This window comes from Heterocephalus glaber, unplaced genomic scaffold (assembly GCF_053883595.1).
Source record: "Heterocephalus glaber isolate CG9 unplaced genomic scaffold, H.glaber_assembly_v1.0 deba00001719, whole genome shotgun sequence".
In the NCBI taxonomy this organism is placed as follows: Eukaryota; Metazoa; Chordata; class Mammalia; order Rodentia; family Bathyergidae; genus Heterocephalus; species Heterocephalus glaber.
The window spans coordinates 5331168-5349901 of NW_028258432.1; the positions used below are offsets into that span (position 1 = coordinate 5331168).

Consider the following 18734-nt stretch of genomic DNA (forward strand, 5'->3'; position numbering starts at 1 on the left):
TTTGTTTTAAAGAAATATTTATTTTAAACACTTAAATTTTTTATTTGTAATTTATACATAATTGTACATAGTTATGGAGTATAGTGTTATTTTTAAAAATTTTATTAGTAGTATATGCTTGTGATACATGATAAATATATTCATCACGGGGCATTGGAATGTTTGCATTTTTTTATGTATGGCACCCACATTTTCTCTTTTGTGTATCTGTATCTTTGAAAGAATGACCTTGTATTTTAGCTTTGTTTCTTTGTCTCTCAAATCTATGAATCTGTTTAGCTCAGAGACTGGCCCTTTCCTTCCTATTATACAGTGTACACTTGAGTAGAACTTAAAGGATGGGTGTGGCTGATATTTATGGAATGCAACCTGTCTCTAGGATTAGAGGTATCTGGGAACGGCATCTCGTGAAAGCTCACCCTGATCCCTCTCCGTGAGGCAGAGGTAAGGGGACTGGGGAGAGGGGAACCCCCTGAGGGTCAAGGGTCGGGCCACTTTCTCCCAGCGGTGTTCCCCCCTGCCCGGGGCTGCCTCATCAGTCAGATCACAAAGGTAGCTGGCAGAGGGGGGTCAACAAGGGCTGAAACCTAGGACCCTCTCCAGGACCCTCTGTAGTTCCCAAGAGCCCCATGTCTGAAGCAGGCTACATTCTCACCCAGAGCAGCCACATTTCTGAAATTCACCCTCTGGAGGGGACTCTGGTTTGTAATTGCCACAGAATTTGTACAGACACTGCTCTGTAGCAATGCAGGGCTCATACACTACTCTTAGTTATTTTGTGTGTCTAAGTGCCTGGTAGGCAGTAAATACTCCACACATGTATATTAAGTTTAAATGAATTAACACCAGCAATAATTAACACAAGACTTTAAAAGAAATTCTGTCAGGTTACTTTCTAGTGACGCACCTAGGGACAGGAAAGCAACCCCATTTAACGAGAGTATTGTGGACCACTGTTTCAATCTCAGGCTACTAGGGAGGTAGGACTGAAAGCACATACTCTTGGAAGCCCACGCACACAGGTTTCTGGAAGGTGGATGAGAGCAAAGAGAGGTGTTCAAAGCCAATCTGGGACAAGCTGGCCCAAGTCAGGAGACTGATCTAGAGCTGGCCCTGCTTTAATTATGCCCCAGGAGCTGACAGATTATCTCTTAGTTTCTACTGTATTAAAAGCACTATCTATTTTTAATGTCAATTTCATAGATAACTCTACTGATTTACCAGACAAAACAAAAGAATGACCTATTTTTAATTCTTTTAAAAGAATTATCTATTTTTTAGAACACTGGTTATGTACAGTGTGACAAATATACTACACACAGCATTTAGGGGCAAAGCACCATTTCAGATAGGCAAATGGTAGGGTTCTCATTTAGATCCGATGGCTTCCTCCTTCCTGCTAAGGAAGACTTCAACCAAAAAAGGGCGAAGGCCAGGGAAGGGGCTGGAGGGGTCCTAAAGTAGGAGCATGGGGGGAAGGGGGCCAGGCAGGTGGCAGGAGGCAGTGGCCAAGCTGGGCTCAGACATCTGAGAGGAGACGCTGACAGGAGGCCAGAGGACAAGCGAGTCTGGGCACATGCTTACCTTTGGTATCTACATTTGTTCTTTTCGATTATTTTAGAGTTTCACAAAAATATCGCTTCTTGGTCTTTTGGCTAAGATCAAGTGAGTTTCACAAAAATACTTAGGCTGACAAAATACTTGGGAATTTTGTGACAAAAATTTCAGGGCCAAGCAAATACAAACCTGTTCTCATTCTGATAATCACGACTTTTTTTTTAATGGCACAAGAGACATTTGACCCTATAAGTCTCTTTTGATATTTAACAAATCTTTATTCAAAGCCCACACACTGAGTCCTGCAACAGACTGGAGATGAAAACATGAACATGACTGTCAGTTTTACTTCCCTCAGAACTGAGACTTTACTGGGAGCAAAGACCGTAGTAAACCAGTGAGTGACACAATATATGTTAACACTATGTCAAGCAGAAAATAAAGTAAGGCAGTAGAAAGGAAAGAGGAGGCCTCTGACTACAGAGGGAAATGCAGAAAATCTTCATAAACTCCTGAGCAACCCATCAGAATTTGTCAGGATGATTTACTTCCAACAGCACAATTCTGCTTGGCATCCTCATGCTGTTTGATCACCTCTCTTTTCATACTGAATGCACCTGTGAGACAGGTTTCCTCCCAGTCCCTGACAAGGGCACGATACCCTCTGGGGTGGGCATGCCCAGCAAGGCACAGGCCTCTGAGCACATCCTGGTATCTGTTTACCCTGGCTCCACACCGAGGGGCACAGATGCTGGCTCAGTCAGGCAAAACCTGTCATGCGTTAATGTTCATCTCTTCCTTGAAAATCCCACTTGATTAAAAAACTAAAAAGGAAAGAGCCATTTTAAAAAGACAAACAGGAACAACTACCCAAATGATGTACACATCTATGGAGCATGCCAGCTTTTTGGCATGTAACCCCAACGTTTAGGGGTTAACCAGATGGTAGGATTAAAAGTTAACTGCGTGTTTTAAAACTGAAAATAACATCTACTACTAATTTCCAGTGCTATAAAACAATGTAAAATCCCTTTTCTGTTTAAGTAACTGTGTATACATTCTGACACTAAGGAAAAGTGGATCTAGCCAGTGTTGAACAATGACTATTTATTTAGCTTTCTTACTTTAACCCTCAGCTGTACTTCTGCTGACAGACAGGACTTATTGCTCCTTGACTGCCATCAAATTTGTCTTGTACAAACAACATTAACAATAAAGTCATGAGATAAGCATATATGGACTATCAGGTTGGTGATCAGGTTATTTAAAAAGCATCAATGCTCATTAACTAAATGATGTGTCGACAAGACATCAAACTTTTAAAGTAGACTAAATATTTTGGGTCAATGTGAATAAATGTGTCACTCTGTCAATCAGAGCTTTGTAGAGGTGAAGTGAAGGTGAAAAAGCAGGGGTCCTATCCCTAGGACTGTTCAGAAAGAAGGGCTTCCCATAGCCAGTTCCATACAGACTCCCTTCAGTAACTGGGGAATTGAATCCTCCTTACCACCATGCTTTTTGTGTTGAACGCTATACGTGGCTGACCTGTTCGTGGTTCTCAGTTGCTGTAACATTACCATCCCTCAGAAGCTAAAGTGGGGGCTTGGGGTCACCCTTGACACCTTACTCACCCACCTCCATGCCGTATCGATCCCAGGACCCGTTGATCTGTGCCGTAGTATTTCTTGTATCAGTCAATTGCTGTTCTGGCCACTCTTACCTTTCACGGGTGATTACCACTGAGGAGCTTGATCAAGCCAAACTTTCCTGCTGCCCTTGCTAATGCATCTGTCCTCAGTAGCCAATGGGAACTGTGAACTGGAAATCTATCCTTGCCATCTGCCTTAGAGATACTGTCCGTGGTTTCTCATGATCCTCAAAATAAATGCCCGAATCTTTACAGCATCTATAAGGCCCTGTAGACCCTACGTCTGTTTACCTCCCAGTCTCATTTTGGGCCCCACGACTCCTCCTCCTCTCATGATATCCGTGGGCCTTTGCTTCTTCCTTCCCTAGGAATGACAGTGACGGGTGGTAGCACATTTACCAAGAATCCTACTAAGGAAGTTTTTGGTTTTTAAGTAAGTTTTGAGTTTCAGGGTACTTCAATGTTGACTGAAATGTTATGACAGTACAGAGTCACCATAGCCTCAGCTCAGTCACCCTGTACATCATAAGTACCTCCCACTGTGTGGCACATTTGTCACAGCTAATGGACCAACGCAGAGGGAGCGTTATTAAGCTAACACATTCCTTCTTCACATTGCCTTGTTTTTATCAAGGGGCTTTTCTGTTCCAGGACCCATTCAGGAGCCCACACCACCTGCAGCTGGCATGTCTCCTTGGGTGCCTTGGGCAGACAGTGTCTCAGATTTCTCAGGGATTTGGCACAATGTCCTCAGTTTGGTTTGTCTGATGTTTCGCATCACTAGAGTGGGGTTATGGGTTTCAGAGAGGAGGACCACTGGGGTGCAGTGTCCTCATCACTTCACATCAAGGGTATGTGCTATCCGCGTGCCTCGTCACTGATGATACCGACCTTGACCTCCCGGCTGAGGTGGTGGGTGCTGGGTTTCTCCACTGTGAGACCTCACCCTTTCTGCACTGTGCTCCTTGGCAGGAAGTCACTCTGCACAGCCCATGCTTAAGGGTGGGAAGTGACGCTCCATCCCCGAGGGAGGAGAGTCTTCAGGATTTATTTAGAATTCCTCTTTTGGGAAATCTGTTGTCTTATTTCTTCATTCAACATTTATATGGTTCAGTCCCCTCAGGATGGACTCCTGGAGCTGTATTTTATACTCTGGTTATACACCAGTATTGCATTATTTGGCTGCTCAAACTGTCCCAGCCTTGGCCATCAGGAGTTCTGTCAGTGGGTGTCTGTCTGACTGCATGTTACACACACATCATCACAGTTGTCTTTCTGAGCCCTTCCTGATTTTCTGGGGCCATAGGATGCTCCAGGTTCATCTTGTACCATCCTTTCTCCAGCCCAGAAAACCATCTCTCCAAAGAAGCTTGGTTCTTTTTATGCAGAATGGTGTAAAACTACTAGTATCTGGGTGCCAGGCACGCTCAATGCTACTGGGACCAAAATGGTTTGAAAGCCATGATTAAATTAATCTCCTTGTATTAATCTCCTTAGGGTATGGGGTGACCTTTTAGAGTATAAGCCATAATTCTCTGGTTTGTTTGTGAACAAAAATAGTATTTAATGAGCTAGCAGAGTTGATGTAGGATAATTATGGCACAAGTGAATGTGTTTTGGTGACTATAAAGCTCTGCAGAAATGTAATATATTAAGTGATTTTAATCAGCTTACAGCAAGGCTTTGAGGGCTTCTAAACCTCAGTTCTGTGAGTCAGTGAGTCAGTTTGGAAGGGAGTTCCAGTGTGCTGAGAACTGACTCATTTATTTCCTATTTCTTTTCATCTTATCTGCTCTTTGGTCTTTTAAAAAAAACTGGCAAGTAGAGACTTAGTTGCAAACTGCTTTTTGACAAAGAGAGATACAAAATAAAGCTAGATTTCTTTATGGAGATAAAATTGTTTAATATTTATAAATAGCCCCATGGAATGCTAAAACGTTAGACTTCAGCCTTTCCCTTCTCCTCAGCTCCCGGGTTTTCGTGGAAGGGTTGAAGTAGGGAGCACAAGAATGTTTCACTAGGGGAGGCAGAGACCTTGCCTTAGGGTCAGGCTTACTGGGCAATGGTGAGAATCTCTCCACCAGGGCTGTACTGGCTAAAAAGAGATAGTTGCTGAGCAGCCAGTTTTGCCACCAAAGTCTAAAGGAGCTCAGAGGAAAACAGACAAAGAAGAATTTACTGTTGATCAGTGGGTGTCAGGCAGGCGGTCTCATCCATGTCAGTGGATGTCTTGGACACTTGCTCCTTGCTGGGACAAAATACCTGACACTTACACTTTAAACTAGAGGTCTATTTTGGCTCACATTTTAAAGGTTTCCCCAACCTTCCACAGTTGGTGGCCTGGTGGAAGGGCCTGGGTATAGGAAAGCTGCTCCCGGCAGGGTGACTGGAAAGCAGAGAAAGTAAAAGAAGGAGTGTGGAAGGGAGATACATCCTTCCAGGTCAGGCCCCCAGTGATCAACCTCTTTCTACCAGACCCCGCCTCCTAACAGCAAGCCAGCTACAATGCTCCCATGATCCAGTCACCTTCCAAACACACCAGGCTTTGGGAGCCATTTCGGATCTAAAGCACAACCATGAGAATAGTTAGGTTGTAACATCGGAAGACTTAGGGGTTTCCCAGGGAACCATGAGGCCTGGAAGATCACATCACTTACATCTCCTACCTTCCTCAGCCAGATCAAGTCAGTTCAAGTTAGGATCCCCCTGGGAAAGGTATTCACGGAAAGAATATGGGCCTTGACCAGGTTCTGTGATATACAGAAACAGGAACTGATGTTACAAGGAATTAAATGACGCAACACTGCAGAGAACACCTGGCTAATGACAGTATTTCAATGCATTAGTCTTTTTTTTGTCTGGCTATTGAAAGATAAGCAAAACCTAAACCTAAAAATCCAGCAAGGGCCATTTACCCGAGAATTTAGATAACATAAAACACAAGGGGACAAAATAGTTTATAGAGGAAGTATGTAAGCCTGCAGAAATAATTCATCTGTCATTTACATACTGCTGAAATAATAACATTTCTATCCCCAAGAGCCATATAAATCCACTCTTTTGTCTGTTGTAGTAGGAAACAGCTTCACTTCCTAGTAAGGACAAGATACTACTTCCTTACTGTGCATGGGTCTCAGGACGTGTTTATCTTTATTTATACATTAAAATGACTGCAAGAGAAACTGAACTTTGGATAATTCTTGCTACAGAAACACTTTAAAAAACATCCGAGTATACATTTTATAAAACAGCACAGTGAATGAAAATGTTCTCTTATGACTCAAATGGGATACGTAAATATAAGGCAAAAAATCCTGTGGGGTATAGAAGGCACAGCAGAAACCTTCAGGCTCATAGCCAAATACAGACAGTTAGACCTCACCCACACCTTCAGCGACTAGAAAAGATCGTTTCAGTCCGGTGTGTGCTCACTGGAGGAATAACTAAATATTTGCTCATGACATGTATCTTTATAATCTCAGAACGTGTTTATAAATTGATAAGGCTGTACTGTGTGCAGTGCTCTTTTTGCTGCTGCATGTGTGCATGTGTGCAGACACATATCCATACACACTCCTTCCAACATGGACTGAAAAAGGAGAAGCAGCTTAGAAAGAGGTGCTTTCAGTGAAATCACATTTAGCCTCCTCAACAGTAAGTGGCAGAGCTTATAACCACAAATCCAATTCCATTCCATCATGCTTTTCTTCTCTGTTTTAACTGCTATTTGGTCATCTTTTAAATAAGAGTGTTGAAAGGAAAAAATGCAGACTCTATGAAAAGCCTCTGCTACTGTAACTTGGGTTTTTCCTATGAGGATCCTTCCTCATGGAGTTGGGTGAAAACCTGCAGAGTAAGCTGCTGGCAGCTGGGAGTCAGAGAGCAGGGCCTCATGGCAGCACAGTGGTATCCTTCAACGACGACGGTGCCAAATCAGAGGGAAAAAAGAAAGGAGTTCTCTCTCCTCTGGGACCCTTTAGACAGGGTTCTGGCCACTAAGGCTCAGCTTGTCAGTAGGGAACAGAAGAGCAGAGGAACTCAGAAAGAATGGGCAGAGCCCAGTTTTCTAGGGACAACTCCCTCTGGAAAAGATAAGGGGGATCCAAAGTGCACCTATGCCCTATGCGGTATTATTATTCACAGATGACAAGCTATCTCTCTTTGGCTTCCTGAATGTGTACCATTCAATGCCTGCAAGTATAATGCACAGGGATTCTGGCTGGGGAAAGGCTTGGAAGTCAATTTGAAATTGAAGCCCTCCTCTGGTAGGTAAAGAAAATTGTGATTTGGTCAGGGAGGTAGCTAATTTGAAGGCAGATACAGTGGACCCTCAAGTTACAACTGGCCCCCGACATATGAGTAACTTGGGTTATGACTGGGATTTTAGTTTTAACTTACAAACAAAGTCTTGAGTTACGACCTGAATGCTGGCCACTTGTGCTTTCACGTGGTCTTAGATACAGATTTAACTCTTAAAGAGTTCTAGAAGGAACATTAAAACATCCTTTCCTGTTGGAGTTCACTGAGAAATCCTGGGCCAAGATCTCTCTGAGGACACTGAGATCTGCCTGCAGACAGGCACTCTGAAGGCTGTGTAGAGGAGCCTGAGCCTTCAATTGACCAACTTGAGTTACAACCAGCCCTCACAAACAGAGTTTGCAAGTCAAAGGTCCACTGTATTCTATTTGTTTTTTGCTATTTCCTATAATTCTTTATCTAGTAATTGGTTAAATAAAGTATATGAAGCACCTATAAAAGTAACATTTCAGGGCCAGGGATTTAGCTCAGTGGTTCCGGTGCCTGCCTCGCAAGCGCAAGGTCCTGAGTTCAATCCCGGGTACCAAACAAAAAGTCATTTCCTAAAGGAGTAATACCAACTAGATCAGAAACGCTGTTATATCCTAAATCTCAGTGATTTCACCAATCGTGCTAGGGACAACCTCAAAGTTAAAGCTGTGAGAGCCATCATATAAGACATTTTGTTTTGAGGTGTAAGTTTTTGGCATACAAGAAACCAAGAAGCCACTGCAGGACTGTCAAGTCCAATGCCACAGAGTGGCGAGAGGCACAGCTTCTTCACAGGGCCCCTTCATCTCTGGCATGCGGCAGATCACGCGGATTAGTGAGATCTGACGGGCCACCATGAAGAAGGCTACTGACGTTAGGAAAGCAGAATCATTCTGTTGTTGGTGTGAACTGGAATCTGGATACTGCAGCACTTCTGGTCTGAACCATAAACATGTTTTTCTCTCATGACTGTGAATTTTAGTGCAGAAAATATTAAATTTCCTAACAGAAATATGTCTCAGATGAAGAACAGTGATTTTTAGCAAGGTAGCTGCACCACTGTCTGAAGCAGAGTAGGAAAACATACCTGCCAAAACACACTGTGAAAAGATTTTTTTAAAAAAATGAAACCATATGAAAATTCATACCTATATGCAGACTGCATTTAAAGTCTGATCTCAAAACAGATAAAGTAACCGTGGTTACTCCGGACTACACGTAACAGAAACCACCTCCACACGAAAGCAGTCTGGGCACATCTCTTACTTCTTAGCTCCTGGTGGGCTGTCTGTACAGCACTACAAACCACCAGCTTAAAAAAGTACACAGTTTAAATAATCAAGTGCTCATTATGATAAGCCAATTAATTTCACTTTTGCCTTGGTCCACAGCAGACCCTTTTAGATGTTCTGTTTCACAGGCTGTGTAAAATCCTTGACTGCTGTGAGAAGCTTCCAGTTTGCATCCTGGTTCTTCTACTTACTGCTTCGAGACATGGGCAGGGGGCCTGGCCTGTTTCATTATCTGTAAAATGGGGATACTAGTACTTCATACCTCAAAGGTTGGCTAAGGAGATTAGATGAATCAGCATATCAAAATCATTTAAAACCATTCCAGGGCTGGGGATGTAGCTCAGTGGTAGAGCCCTTGCCTAGCATACATGAGGCCCTGGGTTCTATTTTCAGTGCTGCAAACAAAACAGAACAAAACCAGGTGCATCCAGGTGTGGTGGTATGTGCTTGCAGTCCCAGCTACTCGGGAGGCCACGGCAGGAGGATGGCTTGGGCCCAGGAGTTAGAGGCCAGCCTGGGCTACAGAGTCAGACCCTGTCTCAACAATCGTAATGAAAACCAACAAAAATAGTTTCATCCAAAACAGCAACAAAACTAAACCCAAAAACCCCAACGAAAACAGTTCCAGGTGTAGCAAAGTTCAAGAAGAGCCAGTAAGGATTCATCGGCACATTGAAGCTGTGACAACACAAGCTCTCTGAAAAGAGGACAGTCCTGAGGCCACCCCACTCGTGGTTCTAGGATACTGTGCAATAACTGCGCCAGCAGATTTGCTTTGTACATTGCCCTGGTGTAAGGTGCGGGAGCCTGGGGAACAATTAACCCTCAAGAAACATGAATAAATGAAGAATAAAGGAATGGCTGAGGGCAGGGACCCCGTGTTTTGCTAAAAAGGGCCATGTGGGATTCAGCAGGTGTAGGCAAGGAGACAGTGGAATCAGAGCAATTACTACAGAGGCCCGCTTAACTACCACAAGAAAAACAACACATCCCTAAACACTGGAAGTTACGATTTCCTAAATACAAGGTGTAGCCTACAAATATAACTGTCAACATGTTGGTTGAGTGTATCCAACAATATTTTCATCTCCCCAGAAACATTTGTAAGAACATTCCATGAAAAATCATGATGGTCATTTCCATTTGCAATTAAATTTTCCACAAAAATATTTACATTAAAAAAACCTACTAAAGCCAAGACTCTATGAGCAAAATCCCGATCACACAAGAAGTATTACAAAGAATCAACAAATATCACATCAAATTAAAAAGGTTTTGCACAGTAAAAGAAACCACCAACACAGCAAAGAGATAATCCATAGAATGGGAAAAAAATTTTACCAGCTATTCCTCAGAGGACTAACATCTACAACATATAAAGAACTTAAATATAATCAGACACCTCAAATTCAAAGACTCGATTAAAAAATGGGCACCTGAAATGAATAGACACTTCTTAGCGGAAGAAGTACAAAGGGCAAATAGATACGTGAAAAAAATGTTCAACATCATTGGTCATTTCAGAGATGCAAATTAAAATAGCACTGAGATTTCATTTCACTCCAAAAAGAATGGCTATTACCAAGAAATCAACCAATAATGAATGCTGACAAGGCTGTGGGGGAAAAGGAACCCTGCTCCATGGTTGGTGGGAGTGTAAATGGGTATGACCACTATGGAAATCAGTATGGAGGTTCCTCAAAAAACTAAAACTAGAAGTTCCATTTGACCCAGCTGTGCCCCTTTCTAGGGAACTTCCCGAAAAAGTTAAAAGCATCATACCACAGTAATACATGCATGCCCATGTTTATAGCAGCACAATGTACAACAGCTGAATCTTGGAAACAGCCCATATGCCCATCAACAGATGAATGGATAAAGAAAATGTGGTATTTATATACAGCACAATGGAGTACTATTCTGCCATGAAGAAGGATAAACTTCAGTCATTTCTAGGTAAACATATGAACCTCAAGACTATAATTTTAAGTGAAATAAATCAAACACACAAGTTTAAATATCACATTGTTTCTCTTGTGTGAGAAACCCAAAGGGTAAATCAGGTACAAAATGGAGGACAGATATTGGGAAGTAGGAAGAACATGTTAGGGAAGGGAGAGGGGGAAGGAAAGAAAGGGAAAAGGGAATGGAAACAAAGCTTTTGTAAATGGGGAAGGGAAGAAGGGTTGAAGGGAGGCAAGGGGAATGGGAAAAAAAGAATTAAGACGTTAAGTACAGGTACAAATTCTCTATGATGAATGTGATCGTTATGTAGGGCAAAAATGTACTAATAAAAATAAAAAATAAATGTGAAAGCCTACTTTTAAAAAAATCCCAGGAAAACAAGTACTATGATACTTCAGAAAAGATTTAATTAGGTTTTAATTTTTTAATAGGTAAAAAACCTACTCTGATGCCTTGGAATTTCTCAGAAGAAAAAAAATGAAGAAATAAGAAATAAATGAGTTCTTTAGGTTGAAAAATATGGTTGAAAATTGTGACCTGTTAAAATCTGGAGGCAGATTTTCTGAGAATTTATGACAAATTTAATAATTTCCTACTAGAGTGAGTAACATTTTGAAAGCTCTAAACTGAAACACAATCTGCTGTGACGAAAAATTAATTTGTTATTTGGGACCCAAATCTATTGATGCTCAGAACAAAATGCATGACTAAGAATCTCTGTAAAAGCATTAAAGAAACATGGAGAAAATATAAAACAGCTTTCATTATAGATGGTGCAAAAACATAACTCAAGCTGACATCAAAGCATATAACCCATAAACCCACAGATCACAGATAGTGCCATGGTTTTATCTTACCTTGAACCAGGAGCATGGGCTCCCTGCCCCCACCATGGGCCAGCACCTCCCTGCGATAGCGCTCTCCAGCAGCCCTGGGGAGAGGAGATTCTGTTACACACACCTGCTCCACAGCCCACCCGGCTCCATCCACATGCGTCTTGAGTTTCCCAAAGAGAGCCACATTCATAAAAGCTGCCACCATGGGACAAGTGGGCCCTAGGTTATTATTTCCTTGCTTCTAAAAATCAAATTCTGCTTTGTGGATGATTCTAAAATTAATAAAACCAGGTGTGATAAGTTTACTGTAAATGGGTAACTGTATTTTTGGCTTTCTGTTTTGTTAGCCAAGTGCCTCTTTTTGTAGAAAGGATTATTCAGCTAATGCATTATATAATAATTACTTGATGATATCCTAGTCTGTGTAACAGAGAAGAATAACACTCGAAAATAACAGTGAAGGCAAAGGAGCTGGGGTGGGGGGTACTACAGCAGAATGCTGTGGCCCAGGGTGACAACTAAGTGACCAGGAAACTGAACTCCCAGGTGTGCTGGTGGCAAAGGCAGAGGAGGAAACACAGCTCATTCCCAGATTTCACATTCTTTGTCAGCAGGCCGTACAGATGTGGTCCTAATATCTATAAGGAACAGTGTCTGCAATAACACATGAAGGAAGGTTTGGGGAGCCTTGGGGATGCTGGCAATGGGGCCTAGGGCTTTGTGCATGTAAGGCAAGCTTTCTACCACTGAGCTGCACCACTGCCCCATGAAGACTTTAATGGCTCTTGGAAACAAGCTTTTTAATGATCATCTTTGATATTTTATGGAAAATACAATTCTTTTAACACTACTGATGACATGTGTTGTATCAATTTTGATACTGTTTTTACTCCACTAGCTCTGGAGTATCTTTCTGTAGAGATAATTTTGTGGACAGTCTCTCTGGGGACCTTTTGATAGCATTAGAGGATCAAAAGTGGCACCAACCATGGTCACATCCTGAAGTGAGCAGCAAGGCACAGCAAGAAACCTGCCCAGAGGTGGGGGCTCTCTGTGTCCCTGCCCAGACTCTGGCCCGGAAGCTCAGGGTCCCCTGGCCTCTTCTGGGGCTCGTGCTCCTGGCATGTCCTACTCTGCTCAGCCTGCTCCGACAAAGATCTGGAATTTCCTAGTCCAGTGAGCACTTTTATCAGCTTTTATACATCCATGAAAGTACAGCAACTACATGTCTGGGCAAGAAGGCACACATAACCAAGATATAAATATTTGGGAATACGTGTTTTTAATAGCATGTGCTTTCCTAGTATAGCTGCTTCAAATAAGATGATATTTTGCCCATTTTATAGAAATCTTAAATAGTGAGTTGCAATCCCTGAAACTGCTTTACTATAGTCAAGATGGGGTGTGGACCCTTTGAAAATAATAAAATCTGAAAAGCAGATCAAGTGTCTGCAGTCTGGAAAGGGCAGAAGACAAGATAACATGTGGGCACCAACCCTAAATATTTAAAAGTTCTATTACATCAGATTCGAGTTCAAAAGATTTTGGAACTGAATGGTGATTATTAAGTGCTGAAAAAGTCCAAATCTGTGTCAAACTGAATGAGAAGCCAAAAGGCGTGGAGGTGGTGGCACGGACACAGAACTGAGAACAGAAGAACTACGTGGTCATCTGAGTCAAGTTCCTCAGTTTATCCTTAGAAACAGGATCAGCTCTACCAAGCTGCTCTGAATGCCACGTGCAAACTGTAGACACTAAAAATCTATTTTAACCACGTTAAAGCACTGAAGATAACAGTCTTCTCCCTCAACTGCTTGAGAGGCATTTGGAAATGTGTTTATTTGGGTAGTGAGAAGCTAAAATGCTTTAAACAACTATGACATCAGATCATAATTGCTGGTTTGCTTCCAAAGAAGGTGGCTTCTAAGGAATCTTGAGAATAAAACCTGACTTTCTCTTGGTTTCTATTTTTAGAGGAAGTCCTGTGAGGAGGGCCCAAAGGAGGTCAAATCAAGGAGCAGCAGAAAGTTCCCTATACCCTCTGTCTGGCCTGAAGTCCCCCATACCTCTCCACTCAATGGAAATCTACTACCCAGCTCTACCGAGTGACTGGAGAAATAGGGTGGCCTGTCCCAGGCCCTTGCACACCATCCCCTCACCCAGCCCTTTGGTGGCATGTCCTGTTTCTGCTCTGAGGAAGGGGGGCATGATGACTGAAATTTATCTGTCCTGATTTCCTTACTAAGTCACTTCTGGCTTACACCCACTGGCTAATCTGATGATAACACACTCCATGGAGTGGACCAGGAGTCTGCACAAACATTTTCTTTAGCCGTTGACTGGAAAGTGGTAGACTCAGCTGTCTAAACCATGAATTATCCTGACGGAGGGTACATGTGGCAAGGCTGCATGGGAGTGCCTCTGAAGCCAGAGGGCAGAAAGCAAGGTGGGGGGAATGTGTGCAGGTGGCAGAAGGGGCCACCAGGCAACGAGCTGCCTCAGGGTCGGCCATTCGGTGGAGCAGCTCCCTTCTCCAGACTGCCACTGCTTCCCACAAGGCTCCCTCCCCAGCAAGGGCAAGTGTTCCAAAAGCAGGCAGAGACGTAATTTCCAAAAGTCAAACTGGGTGTAAATGTCAACAAGCCCTGACTGAACAGTACAGCTCCCAAGTGAGGAAGGGTGGTAAGCCTTGAGCTGGGCAGGAAAGAACAAAGACAGTGTCCACATGAGTGAACCCTTAGAGGCCTGTGTCCAGGTTAGGGAGCCTATCAAGGTGACAGGAATCACAGAGAGCAGAGTGCAGCAACGAGAAACATGGAGAACACACACAGCATGGTGTGGGAAAGCAGTGCAGGCCGCTGGCACAAAGTGAAGGAGCCTCTCACATGGTTCCATCAGGGGCCCTCTGAGGTGGTTCCCCCTATGGACCACATGGCTATGGGTGAGACAGGGGTTTGGGGCCACAGTCAGCTGTGGCGCCCCCACTGTCTGCCAAGTCTGCTGGGTTCTGGGCACTGACTTTGGATGTGGAGGGATGGAGGTTACTGTGGCTGAACGAGGGGATATTTTATAAACTCCCCCTGCCCTTCTTACCTGTTAAAAGGATCCTGTAGAAAACACTCCTTCCAAACCATGGATGCTACAGCCCTGGACATCAGGTAAGAGTAGTATTTGGCACCATAGCCCACCAGGTGGCTGAATCTCAGCTGCCAGGCCTGCAGAAACAGAAATGGCATGGGAAGCAACTGGAGATCTGTACTCAGTCTGAGAATACTACACACGAGGAAATCTGCAAGTGTTTTCATTTAAATTTCACTCTAGAGCCGGTCCCAGAACCCGGAAGGAAGCTCCGCGCCTCCATCCCAGGCTCCTAGGGCAGAGAAACTCAGCCTGTCTCAGCACCCGGAAGGAAGCTCGCCCGCTGCCATCCCAAGCTCCTAGGGCAGAGAGGTCAGCTGCGTGGGCGCCAGAAGCACCCCGCCCCCCACCTGTAGAAATGAGAAAACACATAAACAAGCCTCAAAAACAGAGTTCCAGATCACCTACAGCAACCCCAAAGGGAAACGAGATGGAACAATCTGATACTCAACCAGCTGGACTCTCTGAACTGGCAACAAAAGAGGATCTGGGAAAAATGAAATCAGAAATAATTACTCAGATAACAACAAAGATTTTGCTCATGGTACAAGACATGATTAATAAATCTAGAGAGGACACAGATAAAAAAATAGAGGATCTGAGGAACATGATGGAATCCCAACATAGGAAACAAATGGAATCCATAAAACAGACACAAACAGATTTCTAAGAGATTAAAAACTCCATCAAAAGTCTGTGCAGCAGAATGAACCAATGTGAGGACAGAATTTCACATATAGAAGATAAGATTGCAATTAGTGAGGAGGAAAAGAAAAATTGCTTTAAAATTGTAAGGGAACACAAGAAATCAATCCAGCAGCTGCTAGATGATGCAAAGAAGAATAACATAAGACTGATTGGAGTCAATGAAGAAACAGGAGAAGAGTGCAGATGACATAAAAAAAACTCTTCACAGAAGTGATGGCAGAAAACTTCCCAAGGAGGGGAAAAGAACTTGACATACAGATAAGTGAGGCATATAGGACTCCAGCTAGCCTTAATCAAAAAAAATCTACACATAGGCATATAATAGTTAGGATTCCAGAAATCCAACAGAAGAACAAAATTCTACAAGCAGTGAGAGAAAAGAAACAAATCACATACAAAGGAAAGCCCATCAGAATCACAGCAGACTTCTCAAGGCAAACCCTCAAGGCAAGAAGAGCCTGGAGTGATGTATTTCAAGCCCTAAAGGAAAACAGCCTCCAACCCAGATTGATGTACCCTGCAAAACTAGCTTTCAAAATTGATGGAGAAATAAGATACTTTCATGATAAAGAGCACCTCAGAAACTTCAGGAATACCAAACTGGCACTCCAAAAATTTTTGGACAATACCTTAGGAAAAGACAATGAGGATCACAACCCCAGGAAACCCAGCAGAATGAATCCATTGGGTGTGACAAATTAAACACAAAGGGGGAGAATCCAACAAAAAGAAAAAGTCATGACAAAGCTTTTAAAACTTTTGACTTCATCTCCCTAATGAGTGTATAATTCAATCTCATTATTGTACTGATTAGTATTTTTCTGATTCTAGAGTTGCACACATTCCTTGTGCTATACTGGCTATTTATCATGTTCTTATGTCTACATTTTAATTGGGTTGTCTATTAATGAGCTCTAATAATTCTTTATATATTTTGGTCATAGGTTATATGCATTGTAAATATGGTCTGTTTAAAGACTACTTTTCATTTTAATGATGTCATTTAAAGTCCTAAATTTTTATGGAATCTCATTTATCACTTTTTTTCTTTTATACATCATGTTTTTTGTATCCTAGGTAGTTCTTGCCTACCCTGAATTCATAAATATTTTCCCTTATAATTTCTTCTTAAAGTTTTATACTTTTAGGCTTTCTTATTTAGGTTCAGAGATTCCTTCAAGTTATTTTCATGTATGGAAAAAAAGGGTTGAGGTTAATTTTTTATATACGGGTACCAGGTGTTCTAGTGCTGTTTGCTGCAAACACTATCTCTTCCTCGGCTCTTGAATTGAGTTTATGTTCTATAAAATGCTAATGTTAAATAATCTTTCAAAACTCAGTGGACCATATATGTGTGGTTCTATTTCTAGATTCTCTGTTTTATTCCAATGATCTATATGTCTTTCCTTACACCAACACTGCCTTGAGTACTGTAGCTTTAGAAGAAGTCTTAAAATTAGGTACTAAATGTCTTACAACAGTGTTTTTGTTCTTGTTTTTAACTTTTCTAGGTCCTTTGTACTCCTACATAACTTTTAAATTTCAATATCCAATTCTTCATTTATAGCAAGTATACACAGACCTGAATTTTTATATATACCTTGTGTTTTCTAATCCTGATAAATTCAAGTACAAGTTCTAGGGGCTCCTAGAGATTTCTTAGTATTTTCTCTGTAGATGATCATTTCATCTACATATAAAGATTTTGCTTCTACCTTGCCAGTCCTATCCTAGTTGTGTCATTTTGTTGCCAGACTATTTTGGTGGGGACTAGGTTTCAAAGTTTAATGGACAGATAAAGAGTACGCATATCTGCCCTTGTTCCCCACCTTAAGGAGAAAGCATTGTATCTTCTCCATTTATATAAGGCGTTCTTGCTGGAAGTATGGAGTACAGGTCTTTAATCTGTTGAGAAGGTTCTGTTCTACTTCTAGGCTCCTGATAGCTTTTACCATGAACAGCTGTAGAATTTGGTCCAATACTTTTTCTCCAACTAGTGACAAGATCATATGGCTTTTTCCTTTCCTCTGTTAAAATGATGACTTTTGTTGGGCCGGGGATTTGGCTCAGTGGTTTCTCCACCTGCTGCGCAAGCACAAGGACCCGAGTTCGATCCCTGGTACCAAAAAAAAAAAAAAAATGATGACTTTTGGGGTGGATCTTCCAATGCTGAACCAACGCTGCCATCCCTATAACAAAACCACTTTCTACATCCTGCCAGATCTGACTTCTAACAGTTTGTTTTGTTAAACAAATTTCTATCTATGTTCATACTTTTTTCTTCTATTATCTTTATCCAGTTTTAGGATTAGCACAATGTTGAGTTCCTAAAATGAGGGGAGAAGTGTTCCTTCTTTTTCCTGCTTTAATTGTTTGATATAATTTATCAGTTAAAATGTTTATGAGTCTGCTGTTGTCATATAGGTAGGTTTTCAAGCTAGGAATATACTTTCTTTAATAGGTGCTATTCAAATTTTAAATTTCCTCCAGAATTAGTTTTATTAATTTGTCTTCCAAGGACCTTCTTAGCAGTTGTCAAATTTATTTCAAAAAAGATTTTTGTAATATGCTTTCTATATCGTTTTAAATTCTGTAAAATCTGTGGTAATGTCTCCTAGATCTTCATATTGTAATTTAAAAAATGTATAACTGATATTGTGTAACTGGAAGAAAAGGTCTAAAAGAGCAGGGGAATTGGGAGGGCTAGGGGAAGGGAAAAAAGGGAAAGGAAAAAATACGAGAAGAGGAAAAAAAATGGAAACAAGGTCTTTGCAAATAGGGACGGGTGGAGGGTGTGAAGGGAGGGCAAGGGAAGGGGAAAAAAAATAACCAAGACACTCATGTAATGGTACAAGATCCCAATGATGAATGTAACTGTATTTTATACCAAAAATGTACCAGTAAAATTAATGGGAGGAAAAAATAAAAATAAATAAATAAATTTCACTCTAGGTGGCCAGGTCACTGATGATATTAATATTCTCATATTTGTACACCAAGTTGGGCTGAACAATGTCTCCTGAACATTCCTGGGTGGAACCCCTAAGGCAGTATCTCAGAACATGGTTGTATCTGGAAATAAGTTAAAATGAGGCTGGTGTCCTCAGAGAAAGAATACATTTGGACCAGAAAGAGCTACCAGGGGCATGTGCACAGAGGAAAGGCCATGTGAGGACTGAGAGAAGTCCGACATCTGTAATCAAGAGAGGCCTCAAGGGAAACCAAACCTCCCAACACCTTGATCTTGGACTTCCAGCCTCTAGAGTTGTGAGACAACAAATTTCTTTCGTTTAAGCCAACCAG

At 41.9% G+C, this 18734-nt stretch overlaps 1 protein-coding gene across 4 annotated transcripts in view; it reads right to left on the minus strand.

Moving 5' to 3' along the window:
* Nucleotides 1-18734, minus strand: part of Mipep (mitochondrial intermediate peptidase) — a 154667-nt gene that overhangs the window by 12433 nt on the left and 123500 nt on the right. For 3 of the 4 annotated variants that reach the window (XR_015446623.1, XM_021236354.2, XM_004854841.3), the window contains 2 exons: nt 14679-14800; nt 11607-11680 (listed from right to left, as the gene is read on the minus strand). Coding sequence is in view for 3 of the 4 variants with exons in the window: in XM_021236354.2 (XP_021092013.2) it covers nt 11607-11680; nt 14679-14800 (196 nt within the window). In the remaining variant the exon portion in view is untranslated. Of the gene's footprint in view, nt 1-5862; nt 5956-11606; nt 11681-14678; nt 14801-18734 lie in introns of all 4 variants that reach the window. The other variant, XM_087199469.1, reaches the window with a different exon arrangement.